The 14,539-nt window shown below is 44.5% G+C and overlaps 1 protein-coding gene across 6 annotated transcripts in view; it reads right to left on the bottom strand.

The window, feature by feature from the left end:
• The window catches only part of NPNT (nephronectin), a 95,692-nt gene extending 81,810 nt beyond the window's left edge, over positions 1 to 13,882 (bottom strand). Inside the window, exons 1-2 of one of the 6 annotated variants that reach the window (XM_037897008.2) lie at positions 13,316 to 13,882; positions 10,398 to 10,498 (exon numbers count right to left, since the gene is read on the bottom strand). In XM_037897008.2, coding sequence (XP_037752936.1) covers positions 10,398 to 10,498; positions 13,316 to 13,389 — 175 coding nt within the window. In that variant the 5' untranslated portion in view covers positions 13,390 to 13,882. Of the gene's footprint in view, positions 1 to 10,397; positions 10,499 to 11,656; positions 11,677 to 13,315 lie in introns of those variants that run through there. The other 5 variants (XM_037897009.2, XM_037897010.2, XM_037897011.2 and 2 more) reach the window with 5 other exon arrangements.
• Between the last annotated feature and the right edge of the window lie 657 nt (positions 13,883 to 14,539).

The raw sequence follows: 14,539 nt of genomic DNA, 5'->3' as shown, positions 1-14,539 counted from the left end.
CAGGAGGCGGCTGGGGTTTATGTTGGTGGTCAGCAGCAGCCTGGAGATGTTAGCTGCCTTCCGACAGTGTGCGGGCAGGAATGGACAAGCTGCTTCCAGTCACAGAAGAGAAGAGGAAGAGAAGAGGAGGTTACTCACCTTCTGTAGTAACTGACATTCTTCGAGATGAGTGTTCCTATGGGTGCTCCATCAAAGTGCATCCCAACACCTTCGATTGGAGATTTTTGCAGCAGTTCCCATACAGGTCTCGCATGCACAGTGCCTGCCTTGGTGCGCTGTCAGTGCTTGAACAGCACGTGCACAGCACGGATTCCTCAGTTCCTTCTCTACAATGGAGCCTGCTCCAAACTCCGAGGTAGAGGGGAGGAGGGTGGGTAGTGGAGCACCTCCATGGACACAGCTCAAAGAATGTCAGTTACTGCACAAGGTGGGTAACCACCTCTTCTCCTTCGAGAGATGTCCCTGTGTGTGCTCCACTCCAGATGGACTGAAAGCAGTATCTCTTAGAATGGTCAGGATTTTGGATCTGGTAAGAAAGCTGTTAAGACAGCTCGACCCAGTCGGGTGTCCGATGATGGACCCTGAGTGAGACTGTAAAGTTTAGTAAACGTAAGGTCTGACGCCCAAGTGGCCACGTGCATATGTCGGAAAGCGGGACGTTGCAGAAAATGCTACGGAAGTGGACACGGGTCCTAGTAGAGGTGTGCCTTGATTGCAGCAAGAGGTTGACTCGTTTCAACTGGTAACAAACTTATGCAGTCTGATATCCATTTTGGATAGTCTCTGGGTGGAGATCCCTTTGCCCTGAGATCGAGTGATAGCTATAAAGAGCCTAAGGATCTGTCTAAATGGCTTAGTTCTGTCAAGATAGAAGGATAACGCTCTACGAATGCCAAGCGTGTGCATTGCTGCCTCAAATGCATTAGCATGTGGTTTTGGGAAGAATGTTGGAAGGTGAATAGGTTTATTTAGGTGAAGGGACGAATGCACCTTAGGAAGGAATTTAGGATGTATACGAAATGTAACTGTCTCTGAAGAAGGCAGTATACGGAGGTTCGGCCATCAGCACTCCAAGTTCCCCCATGCAGCTGGTGGATGTAATTGCTACTCACTCAGTTTTCATGGATAGGTGTAAAAGGGAGTAGGTAGCCAAGGGTTCAAAGGTTGTATATCAAAGCTGGAGGACCAGGTGTAGGTCCCATGGCTCAGCGGTGGTCTTATATCTGGGTAGAGCATTTGGATACCTTTGAGGAATCTTTTGGCGACAGGATGGGCCAAAAAACCAGTAGCATTATCTACCTTGTGGTGGAATGTTTTGATTGCCTCTAGGTGAGCCTTTACTGAGCTAAGAGAAAGCCCAGCTACTTCAAGTTCTAGAAGGTAGTTTAGAATCAGCGGAAGAGGGGCGGAAGCCGGAGGGGTGTATCTGGCAGAACACCAAGTGCTGAACCTTTTCCATTTCTGCAGATAGGTAGTGAGCGTGGAGTGTATCCTGCTGTGTAGTAAAACTGCCTGGACTTGTACTGAGCATGCTAGTTCCTCATTAGAGAACCACTGAGTAGCCATGCTTTGAGGTGGAGCATCGCTATATTGGGGTGATATAACTGGCCCCTGTGTTGTGATAGTAGGTTGGGGAGTGGGGGAAGCGAGATCGGGACAAAGCGGTACCACGGTTGCCTGGGCCATGTCAGAGCAATTAGAATGGCCTGGGACCTGTCTGCCCGTATTTTCTGTACCACTCTGTTTAGCGGAGGTATTGGTGGGAATGCATACAGCAGAGTGTCGTGCCAAGTGATCATGAATGCGTATTCCAGAGAATGCTTTCCCAGACCTGCTCTGGAACAGAATGTTGGACATTTTTTGTTGATTGTAGTTGTGACGAGATCCAGCTGGGGATAGCCCTAGCTCTGGAAAATGTTGTGTAGAATGGTGTCGTTTAGCTCCAGTCATGATGGAGGGGGAAGGATCGACTGAGCTCATCCACTGTGGCGTTTGGAGAAACCTGGGAGATGTGAGGCTGAGATGTGAATATTGCGTTGGAGGCACCAGTTTCAAAGTTTTATAGCCTCGGTTGCACCAGGGACTGGGATTGAGCTCCCCCTTGTCTGTTTATGTAAAACATACATGAGATATCATCGGTCATGACTCTGATCATGTGGTTCTGATGAGGGGAAGAAAATGGAGGCAGGCATTGCAGACAGCTCAGAGCTCTAGGAGGTCTATATGAAGCATTGTTTGTGTAGAAAAACCAGAGACCCTGAGTCGGCGTGAGATGGTCCATGTGTGCTCCGCAGCCGGTGAGGGATGCATCTGTCATGATGATAATGGAGGGAGGATCCTGCCGGAAGCTGACCCCAAAACACAGGTTGAGAGAAAGGGTCCATCATATGAGTGAATCTTTGACTTTTGAGGGCATAGTTAGCAGTCTGCTTAGTCTATGCATGTTGGGTTTGTAGACTGACTAACCAGCCAGTCCTGTAGGCATCGCATGCAGGCGTGCGTTTATGATGATTAATGTGCATGCGGCCATGTGGCCTAACAGTTCTAGGCAGTCTCGAACGGTGACCTATGGGCTTCTCTGTATGCTCACAATTAAGTTACTCAGTGTGTGAAATCTGTCCTTTGGAAGTGATGCGAGAGCTGTGGTGGAATCGAGGTGGGCTCCTATGAAGTCTAGTTGCTGGGTAGGATGTAAAGTAGATTTATTTATGTTTATCTGCAGGCCAAGGCTGTGGAAGCAATGTACGGTTGTGTGGTCCCTCGAATGGCTTCCAACCAGGTATGAGACTTCAGGAGACAGTCATCCAGGTAAGGAAAAATAATGATTCCCTTTTTTCTGAGGTGTGCTAGAATTTTGGAAAAAACTCAGGAAGCAGTTGAAAGGCCAAAGGGCAAAACCCTGTACTGGTAATGATCCACGCCCAACACAAATCTGAGAAAGAGTCTGTGGGCATGGTGTACAGTAACATGAAAATATGCATCCTGCAGGTCGAGGGCTGAAAACCAATGTCCTGTCTCCAACGCCGGAATGACTGTTGACAGTGTAACCATCCTGAGTTTTTGTTTCTTGACAAACCTGTTTAGTTATTGAAGATCAAGAATAGGTCGCCATCCCCCCACTTTTCTTTTCAGTCAAGAAATAGTGGGAATAAAATCCCTTCCCCTGGTGTTGAGTGGGTACCCTCTCCACTGCTCCTAGTTATAGAAGATGGTGCACCTCTTGACAGAACAAGTGTTCGTGAAAGGGGTCCGTGAAGGAGGACGCGGAGGGAGGGCATGATATAGCCCGATCGGATGATTTCTAGGACCCATTTGCCTGTAGTGATAGCTTCCCAGTTGGTGAGGAATGGGAGCAGATGGTGTCCAAAAGGATGGATGGTTGCAGTAGGCGCTGGAGTGCGTGGGAGGTCTTCTATACCCTTGACCAAGGCTTCAAATCTGCTTGTTCGGTGGAGGGGGTTGAGATGCTGTGGATGGTGGGGGGCGTCATTGTTGGGTTCTTCGTTTTTGCTGCAAATAGCATCTCACCATCGAAAGGAAGATCTTTGACAGTGTTCTATATCTCCCGTGGGAAGGAGGAGCAGCTGAACCATGAAGCTCACCGCATGACAATGGCTGTGCTGTTGGTCTGGCGGCCGTGTCAGCAGCATCAACGGTGGCCTGAAGAGCCGTATGGGATATCATCTGTCCCTCAGAGACCATGGCTTTAAATTGTTGCTGCTTGCCCTCAGGAATGTCATTAATAAATTCCATTAATTTAGCATAGTTCCTGTGGTCATACTTTGCTAATAGAGCCTTATAATTTGCCACCCTAAATTGTAAGGTGGAAGATGATTACACTTCATGGCCAAATAAGTCCATCCTCTTGCTATCCTTATCAGATGGGGTAGACCAGAAATATTGCTGTTTATTTTTCTAGTTGGCCGCCTCAACCACCAACAAATTGGGCAACAGGTGTGTAAAGAGAAAAACAGAACCTTTGGAGGGGATGTACTATTTGCAGTCTGCTCTCCTGCGGGTTGGGGATATAGTGGCCGGGGTCTGCCATATGGTTTTAGCTGGTTCCATGATGGCTCCATTGATCGACAATGCTATTTTGGAAGATGCGGTGAGTTGTAAAATGTCGGTAAGCTCGTATTGGTGTTCAGACACTTCCTCAAGATTAATCTTGAGCTGATCGGCAACTCTTTTAAATAAGTCCTGGAAGTGTGTGAAATTGTCAGCTGTTAGTGGCAGAGGCATAATAGCCTCCTCGGGCAAGACAGATGAGTGTTTATTAGTTGGAGAGGTGTCAGGTGCAACGTTCTCTGCTGGTGAAGCTGTTGGTTCGTCTTGTAGCTCAGCATCATTGTTTGTGGTTGGGGGAGGAGATCTATGATCCTCTCTGCGTGAGGTAGGATGAGTGCTAGAATGTCTCTTATAAGATTCCCAGGGATTCCAGCATGGCCATTGGCCGGGGGAAAGGTATGGGTGGTCCCATCCAAGGGTGGCCATACCACAGTGGGAATTCCCTGGTATATGAGGAGTGGGATCGAAGATGTCCTCCAGTCACAGATGTCTTAACAGGGGAAGAAGAGCGTGGAGAAAAAACGCCGTCAACATCCTCCTCCTCCTCACTTGAGAGGTGTGAAGGAGCAGGGGCTAACTGTAAGTAAGGTGCTGATGGTTCCGGTGAGAGATCAGTGCCTAGTAGAGGAGACTCTGGGGTGGGAGAGATAGCCAGGTCTCTATGGTGGAGAAACTGGGCCAGTGTGGCGGCTGACAGTGCTGAATGGTGAAGCGCCGTGTATCGAGAATGGGCCGATGCAGGAGGCAGAGTCTGTACTGGCCGTGCTCTGTGCTGTGCTGATATAGCTGCCTGAGGCAGTATCTGCACTGTAGGCACCTCATGCTGAGCCAGTGCCGATGGTGTAGGCGCTGTAGACCCAGGGGTCAGCATTGAGAAGTATGGCACAGGCAGCATGGAGGGTCGGAGCTTGAATCGGTGCCAAATTTGGATCCGTCAGCGCTGCAGCAGTAGTTCATGGCATCAGTGTCGTCACATTAGTCGGTACTGGGTTCTTTTCAGTGACCAACGGTGCCACATTGGAAGCGGGCAACTCAAAGCCTTGAGCCTCGGCACCGGAGCGTGTGGCCATCGATGGACAGTGGTGCCGGAAGTGGCCTGGAGAAGTGTATGTGCTGAGCCACGGAGCGGCCAGCACTGACGGAGCTGAAGTCGTCAACCACTGCTTGGAAGATTGTGCTCCCTGAGAGGGAAGGAAGCCAGTCATTTCTTTGCCATTTTTTTTAAATCCTTTGAGGATTTCGGTGGTGAATTTTGTCGGGAGGAAGACTGCTGGCCCGGGACTTTTCCAGGAGGGTGAGCTTCAGTCTGAGGTCACTGTCCTTCCGAGTCCGGGCTTTAAGTTTACTATATAGTACGCATTTTGGGGGTACATGAGATTCCCCCAAACATCGTATGCACTGAGAATGCCATCAGAGTTGGGGATGGCGTCTCTGCATGTTATACGTCTCTTGAAGCCTGGAGAACCAGGTATATTGGGAGTCACTAACTCTGAGGTAAAGACTTTTTTTTTTTTTAATAGGAGATAAGTAATAATTAAAACTTATCTAAATAAGTAACAAAAAACTAATGAACTACTTGAACTGTATCTAAATAAAGGCTATGAAGAGTGAAACTAGTGGGACTGCTAAACTCTGTCTCTGGCAGTGGATGGTAGAGAAGGAACTGAGGAGTCCGGGCCATGCACACGCTGTTCAAGCACTGACAGCGTGTAAGGCAGGCACCACATGTGCATGGCCCGTATGGGAACTGCTGAGAAAATCTCTGATCAAAGGTGCAGGGACGCACCTTGACCTGAAGTGGAGCACCCATAGGGACAACTCTCGAAGGAGAAGAGATAAGCTCAGCAAAGACACGGGCCAGGTCATCTCTTCCCCTTCATCCTCCCCTGCAGCTGGAAGCAGCTCCCGTCCCTTCCCTCCCACACAGTGCCAAAAGGCAGCTGCTGTCCACATTCTGGTGTGAAGCCTGGCAGAAATCTGGGGAAGAGAGGGCATGTGACCCTGAATGTGCTTTCCCCCTCTTCCCCCAATGTATTGCCTTGGGAAGACACGGTTCCAGGTACCGAGAGAGGCGGGTCTGTCCCAAGGGCCCAGCCAAGCATGGAGGGCAGAGAGCGCCGGGCAGGGATGGTCGGGTCAGTCGGTCACCCCTCCCTGTCTGGGGGGTGGGGGGAGGGTCATGTGTCACCCTTCCCTGTGTGAACCCTAAAGCCTTAAAGATAAGAAGGTAAATAAAAAGAATCCAGCTACACAATATTTCTTTTTAATGGAGACTCAGTCAGCTTGATGTTAATTTCAACATTGTACAACAGACCGTTATACAGCATAGTTCTGATTGATTGCCATTGAACTCGCTTGAATGAGTAATTTTACCAGATCCCCGTATTCAGGGAAATATGGTCACCCTAAAGTTACCCCAATTTAAACTCCCTCCAGACTTTCTTCTCCCTTCTGAGTCTGGTCCATTGTAGGTTTATTTTTAATTCTCACTCAATACTTTTTGTCTTTGCATAAATGAGATTTGTTCCACTGAATAGTGGGCTCAGAAGTGGCAAAGAAAACACATGGCTAGTAGAAGAAGCCCTGTGTATATTGAGAGCCCTGCTTATAGAGAGCGATTCTGCTCTCAGTGGGAGTTTTATTTTACCATAATGGGAGTAGGAGAATAATTGCACACCTGCATTTTTGGAAACTTTTCAGTGATTTCCCTCTGTACAGTAAACACTCTGAAAGTTCCCAGCGAGGCCTGGATTGCCTTTTTCTATTCCAGCTCGCTCTCTCATATTGACCACCAGCACCCTGAAATGGATAGCTGAGGGCAGATTTGCAATTTAGTTGCCAGCATCAGAAAGATTCACTTTCATTTAGTTTAACCTCCCATCATGAGCTACAGGACAGAATTTTCTAAAGGACTCAGCATCCATAATCAGCCAGATTTCCTTCCCCTCCCACACAAGAGTTTGTCTCCCATTTAAGCACCAAAAGGAATTGCCAGTTTTTCCAAAAGAGCTCAGTATGTTGGAAGTCATTTGGCCACAAGTGTCTCAATGGGAGCTGCTGGGTGCTGAGGTCTTTTGAAAATGTGGCCTCAACTGTGGGCATGGAGCACTGAAAAAATCCATCTTTGAGCTCTTTTGAAAAGCTAGTTGAGAGTGAAGACGATGTAAATAATAGGCTTGGAGTTTTATGTTTTTAAAAATATAGCAGAAGAGAGATAAGGGGGAGATTTTTGCCCCCATTTTAGTCTACAAAATATTTTAAAGGGAATCTGAAAAAAAATTATTCTTACAGTCACTATGAATGACATCATCCCTATTCAATTCCAAAATCCAAACAGAAAAAATATGAAAGATTTAAGTAGTGGGAATTAGTATAGATGTGCTTGCTGCAACAGAGCAGCCCCTTATAATACAAGGCCACCCAAATAATGACATCAGAACTGCAGCCAGTCAATGTTTCTAAGCTTTTAACATCATTCAAAAACAGAATCAGTAGCAAAAGGGGAAGGGTGTACCATCCAGTAATGAAAGCAGTAAGTAGCATAATGTGAACAAACAGCAGAGAGACACCATGACATCCAAAAGGATGGATTTAGCTATGCAACTGTTTTCTTTGTACTACATCTGTAAATAATTGAAAACTGGTGGTCTGTAGGAGCTGCTGCCATTTTGTCAGGCATAGTTGATGCAGCATGTGACAGAGACAATGCTAACTATGTATTATCTCATGAACACTTAGCTTTTGTTCTTCCTTGTTTTGTTATTTCCCTTAATCTAAAATAAAATTCTAATACAAAATTTAGACTGGAATAATATGGTTACCCGTGTGTATGAAAAAACCTCACAGTAACAATAGAACCATTTTCCCCATAGTTCATGAAATACACATGTAGGAAGCATCTGACTTCTTTTGTTTCTATGACTGAATTCTAAAGGCATTAGGATCAGATGCCTCTTTGCAGTTAAATAAGTAATAATAATAATTTTGTAGCCTTGACATACTTTCCAGTTATCCCTGTTGGAAGCAGTGAGATCAGGAATAAATTACCAAATATTCCACCGAGTTTGAAACAGAAGATATGAAATTTTCAGAATAGCAAACAAATGCCCATTTTTCATATAAGTAGACTTGAAAGCATGCCCACAAAGTCACTTAGACATGTCAGTTAAGAAATAAGTAGAGGGAGGCCCATCCATAATTAATTTCCTTTTTAGAATAATTTTGGACTTGACTCTGTGCCTGAATCAAATCTAAGCAGTATGATTTTGAAATCTGTGCATCAGATTTTCAAGGACAATTTATGGGTCAACTAAAAACAGCTCCTGTGACTAAATAAGAAATATTATGAAAGTATGATTTAAAGAGATGGAATACTCCTCTATTTTCTGTTAGAAAATGGTTAATTGTGTCTTTGAGACATATTCAGAACACTACCATAATTCTGAAACATGGAACATACACCCTTAAAGAGAATACAGACCACAGGGAAAAGGGGGAGAAATCTTTAAAGTTTGTGTGATGTCTTCCATGCTGCCAAGAGACAGAATGGGGGACTCTGTCACCCTCCCATTTCATAGCTGGTAATTGCTTTAGGACAGCAACACTGTAACTTTCAAGACAGTATCAAATTTTACTCCTAGAACTGTAGGGACATTTTCATGCCAACTGTACACAAAACTGAAAAAATTAAGCTCATCACTACTTTTGCTATAGGGCAATAAAAATTCACTTTCCACTTTAATTACATAGTTTGTGCCATTATCACCATGAGCCATTCACTTCCTGAAACTATAATACAGGACGTACATCAAAGCAGAATTGGCAGTGGTGGGGAATTGAAGGTCAAATATGAAATACATATTGGTTTCCATCTGAATGTTACCACCCTGGTGAGCTCAGCTCATTGTCACAACAAAAGTGAGAACTTAGCTGGGGAAAGGGAAACCAGGAGAACTATTTAGTGAAACTCACTTATGCCTTGCTGCTTAGAGTATTTGTAGTATGATACACATGCTCTCGGTTTGATTTGCATTTGTATATTTGTGTCATAAAAGATGGCCATAGATTCTATTACCCTTGGGCGCAATCCTTCCCTTTACAAATGTTTATATCAGGGAAATGACTATTTCTCTTACAAACTGCAGTTCTAAAATCCAAAGGACTGATGATGTGAGCTCATGGGTGCTAAATAGAATTCCATGCTTGTTATATTCCAGTAGCACTTTACATCTATTTTTAATTAGTCATCTTATTATCCTTTCAATGCTGTACTGTATTAACCTTCTCCCTTTATAAGTGGTAACTATTATTTTTATTTACAGATTTGACCAAAACCTTTGCTTAGAGACTAGACTGGGATCTCTGCTGTCATTTTCACCTGCTGCTTTACTTTCACAGCACTGCAAAATGAGCAGTAATCAATGTTCACCTCTTAGCTCTGCTTGTATATTGTTTGGCAGAAATTCATCTAATTTTGCAAGCTTTTGCCTCTGGATTAAAATGCAAAAGTTTCCAAAGATCTGATCCTGCAAACACCTATGGGAAACTACCCACGAGTTAAGTATATATTAAGTGTTTTCAGGGCAAAAACCTATAAATGTAACTGAGATCTCTTTCTCCCACCCTGGAAAAAAATCTGCACTTTTGCATTGCTCTGCTTACCAGTGTAATGCTATTTTTTAAAATTGATTTAATGAAGTCTTATTTATATGATTATCAATAGTTATAACAAGGATTATAACAATGGAAAAAAATTCAGATATGTCTCTGTTAATATGTGATCTATTAAAAGGACACTGTCAGGTTGATTTAAACCCGTAGATTGGGTTATAAAAGAAGGGCTTTAACCTAACACCAATAAGGAACATTTCCAAGATGTTTTTTGTTCAAATTCTAGCAGTAGGTTGTTTGTTTTCCCTAGGATGTAAATATTTCCTCCCTGCAGTTTTTGCAATCCAAAACACTGCAGCCTTCTCCTAGGCCATGAGAGCTAGAAAGTGAAATTGATGAGAAACAAAAGAGAAATTGACTTGTCTATTTTCATTGCCTAAACAAAATTTAATGAAAAAATATACCAACCAACAGTATTAATAGCAAAAGAGTAAATTAGGTTCAATATTTCTTTCAGCTTTAATTATCTATAGTGCTGTTAATAACACAAATTGCTTCTTAAAATGTACGTTTTTTTAACCTGACCGTGTCCCTTAAATATGCTCCATTTATGTCATAAACCCTGCAATTATGTGTGTATGTGAATATGTGAAATCTAGTCATAGGTGTGTACAAGCCCCTTCTAAGTGGCTAAAAGCCCCAGCAGTGATAATACTCACGTTGGCATTGCCCCCATGACTGACGGGCCCAGCCCCAGCAGCAATCAATTCTACTTCCAAACCGACACAATCCCATAGAGGAGACTATTTGTCTGGGCCACCTACACAAGATAGTTAAAAAACAAAAACAAAAACAAAAACACCCTTATCTACAATTCATAAATCTTTTTTAAAGAACGTCCATGCTACTTTTTAAAATAAGTATCTTTCTGGTTAACATAAATATTTATAATATCTGCTTTAATATTAGTCTGTAGTATTTCTGTCCTAGTGTAGAACTCTGACAGTGTGTGTGTGTGGGCGGGGGGTGTTAACCAAAGAGACATTTTAAAACCAGAAATAGCAGCTAATATACTAATATACTTTGTAGCATGCTCACTGCTGCCACTCACAGGATGGTCATAAGCAATATTAGATATCTGAATTTTACAACATTTATAAGTAATAAACTGTCATCAACAGTGTTTCAACTTGATTTCACAAATCTGAAAGTTAAGTTGGCTAAGTTTAAAACCTGTCCTAGAAATCAAAAATTAAGACAAGTTTCTGTCTTGCAAACAGGCAATAATGGGAAAAGGGGAATTTAATTTTTTTTTTTTTTTTGGGTCTCATCCCTGTGAAATGAAATAGGTTACATTTGGAGTCTTAAATATTCAGAAAGCATTGTCATAAAATTATTACATTTTAACAACAATGTAAAACAAAACAAGAAAAAACTATTTGAACAAATAATAAAAATAAATATTTGGTATGTGCATGTTAATTGATTTCCATGTACAGCAAAGCAAAGTTAATGTTTTCATTTGAAAACCTATTCAGTCTTTCATTATACATGAACTACTCCCATATTTGTGTTTAAATATTTCACCAAATTTGACACAGTTTAACAATATTGATTACACACATTCCTGTACCTCAACACTTATTTTCACATTTCATTTATCTAGATTCATGTTTAAACTTGAGTTGCTATTTTTTTCAGTATATTGTTTAAATGCCTCTTGGCACTACTTAGGTTTGTATGTTATATGAAGCATTTTTAAAATCTTGCGGTATATGTCCATAAGCACTTGTGTATAATTTTTAATAATAATCATAATAATTTATTTGATGATTTAATAATAATCATCAGGAACAATAGTTAATTTATAGGCACATATATATACAAAATGTGTGTGTGTGTGTGTATACGCACACTTTGTATAAATAAAATTTGTATAATTTAGATGCCATGAAAGACTGCCTACCAAGCCCCATACCTCTTTAAATTGCTTTATGCCAGGTGATACGCAGGAGGGTGCATTACTTCTCTACTAGCCTCAGCTAGTTCACCTCTGTCAACAAAGTCCTGAGAAGCAAGAAACCAATTCAGTCTTCCCAGTTCATTCATTTCAAGACCACAGTAAGCTTTACAACAGCCAGGTGTGGGTTTTTTTTTTGGCTTGGGGAGTGGGGAAGAAGAGTGGAGAAGAGAGAATGTAGAGAGGATTCCACTGGAGGCTAAAACCTCAAGGCTTCACTTGTTTTTGACCCTAGCTTGAACTCCAATCTCCAGAAGTGAGAATGCTTTGCATCAGTCAGACTTTCTACATACATTTTTAATGATCCTCTAAAGCAGGGGTCGGCAACCTTTCAGAAGTGGTGTGCTGAGTCTTCATTTATTCACTTTAATTTAAGATTTCGTGTGCCAGTAACACATTTTAATGTTTTTAGAAGGTCTCTTTCTATAAGTCTATACTATATAACTAAACTATTGTTGTATGTAAAGTAAATAAGGTTTTTAAAATGCTTAAGAAGCTTCATTTAAAATTAAATTAAAATGCAGAGCCCCCCAGAGCGGTGGCCAGGACCCGGGCAGTGTGAGGTGCCACTGAAAATCAGCTTGTGTGCCATAGGTTCCCTGCTTTAAAGGATCAAATCATCCAGGACTTCTTGTGATGAATTATACATAGATAATACACAGGTTGGAATTTTCAGCTGTACTGATGTAGCCTGTAGGAGTATCAGCTGCATAATAAAGTTAAAAGAACTCTGGAGTTGTTCAAACCTGTCATAGCATGCATATCTCACATCTCTTTACAGCTGAGATATGTTCATGTAAGACACTATAATACGTATAGCTTTTCAGAATTATTTTAACACACTAATATATATGAGTGCGAAAGGGAGATATGCACAGGGGGAGAGAGACTTATGAAGGTTAAATCTGGAGTGGCCACAAATTTTTTTAGTGGTGGAAAGAAAAACAAATAAGATGCTAAGTCTCATCCCTCCACTGCACATGTAAAACAGTTTATTCAGTTCTTCACTTTTGTCTATCATAGATGTCTCTTTAGAAAAAATAAAATCCTGCCATTAGGTAAGTCAAAGTTTCAAAAGAGGACAATCAATTGCGGCTGCTCAGTCATTCCCTAAACTGAAGATACAAACAATGAGAACAACTTGTTTATGACCTGACAATCAGCGTTGAGTTTTCCTTAGTTCCTTTTCTTAGCTTCCCACCACGAGGGGAAAAAATAGGTTTAGATCGCTGCACTGAAAACTTCGGACTATATTTAGATGCCAAGTCTTCAGGACTGGCTCTGCCAGAAAGGGTCGGAGAGAGCTGAATGGCTGGTGTCTCTTGAGCTTCACAGGTGCCTCTATCAACTCCACTGCACAACTCAAATCCCCTCAGTTCAAGTGCCTGCAAGCTGTCAGCCCTGTACCTTTCTCTCTCCCCCACGAGCCCCTTCCGTGCCTGAGAGCTGGGGGGGGGGGGGGGGGTTGCAGGTGCTTTTCGTTACATTTTGCTCTAAGCAAAACCTCCAGGGAAAGCCACTACACTTAAGTGTTCTGCTGCCTCTCCCCACAGACCTGCCTCCCCCGGCCAGGGCAGTGCTGGCGAGGGGCTCTCTCCCCCCGAAGGCGCGCCTTACCTTCCGTCAAACTCCGCCGCAGCCTCCAGGTGAAGCCAGGCCACCGCGAGTAACCTCAGGAAGAACAAATCCATGTTTGGAGGGAGCAAAAAAAAAAGTCTAGGGGCCCCGGCGGCGGCGTGAGGAGGGATGCAGGGCAGCGCAGCTGCTCGCCGCTCCGCTCCCAGGCACTCGCAGCGCCGCCCCCCGCCCCGCCGCGCTGCGCTGAAAGCTGAACTGCGGGGGCCTCCGGCGGCGGCTAATCCTGGCTGCTGTGGGAGCCGCCCGGCCGCGGCAGCCGCGAGCCCCTCGCGCTCCCTCCCAGCGCGCGGGGGGTGCAGGGGGGCGCGGCAGCGCCGCCCGCAGCCAGCAGGGGCGCCGGGGAAGCGAAGGACGCCGGGGAGCGGCGTCGAGCAAATACCCCGAGCTCCAGCGAGCCGCTCCCCTCCGGCAGCCTCCGGGGGGATAGCCCGGCACGGCTCTCGGTGCTCCGTCAGGACCAGCCCCTGGCCAAAGGGGCCGGTTTCACAACACTCCGCCGCCCCTGCCTCGCACTCCGCATCTTCGGCGCACCTGGCAGCGAATAAAGCGATGCTGCCACGGCGTAGAGGCTTTGTACAAATACCTTCCTACCGAACCGCGCTACCCAGACACCTGCGGCTGGAGGTTTCCGTTTAACTTCCCGCCAGGGGCTGCACTGGCCCCCCGGGCCAGCCCAGAACCGGATGGGCTTAAAGCCACTGCCGCCCCTCCCCCCCACTTCCCATGGGCTTTGCCCGTCTGTGCTTCACCTCCTGGAAGCGCCTCGCAGAATCTCAGCCCGTGCAATGTAGGCAGGATGAAAGAATTTTAAAAATTGTAAGGGGGCTTGATGTTGCAAGGTGCGAAGCAGGTACTGAGCCCTCAGCACCTTGGAGGATCAATACATTGCACCACAGCCCAAGCCCTGTTTATTTTACTCGTGGGAGAAGTTACACTGATTTCCAGAGGGTTGCTCAGGTTTCTGCCCTGGAACTGGTGGGAAGTTCCATTGTGCCAGAGGGGCACAGTTTTCAACGACAAGCCTCAGCCCAGAATTTTAGTTGATACTGTCGCTATCCTGGGCTCAACACACTGAGCGCCTTGAAGATAAGGAATGATCTTGAATTTTAACTCAATAGTCTAAGGGAAGCCAGTGCAGAGAGCAGAGGACAGGTTTTATGTGCTCCCAGTAGCCAGTATTGCTGTACCAGCTGGAATTTTCTA

This window comes from Chelonia mydas, chromosome 4 (assembly GCF_015237465.2).
Source record: "Chelonia mydas isolate rCheMyd1 chromosome 4, rCheMyd1.pri.v2, whole genome shotgun sequence".
Lineage (NCBI taxonomy): Eukaryota > Metazoa > Chordata > Testudines > Cheloniidae > Chelonia > Chelonia mydas.
This window is presented reverse-complemented; position numbering and strand designations above follow the sequence as displayed.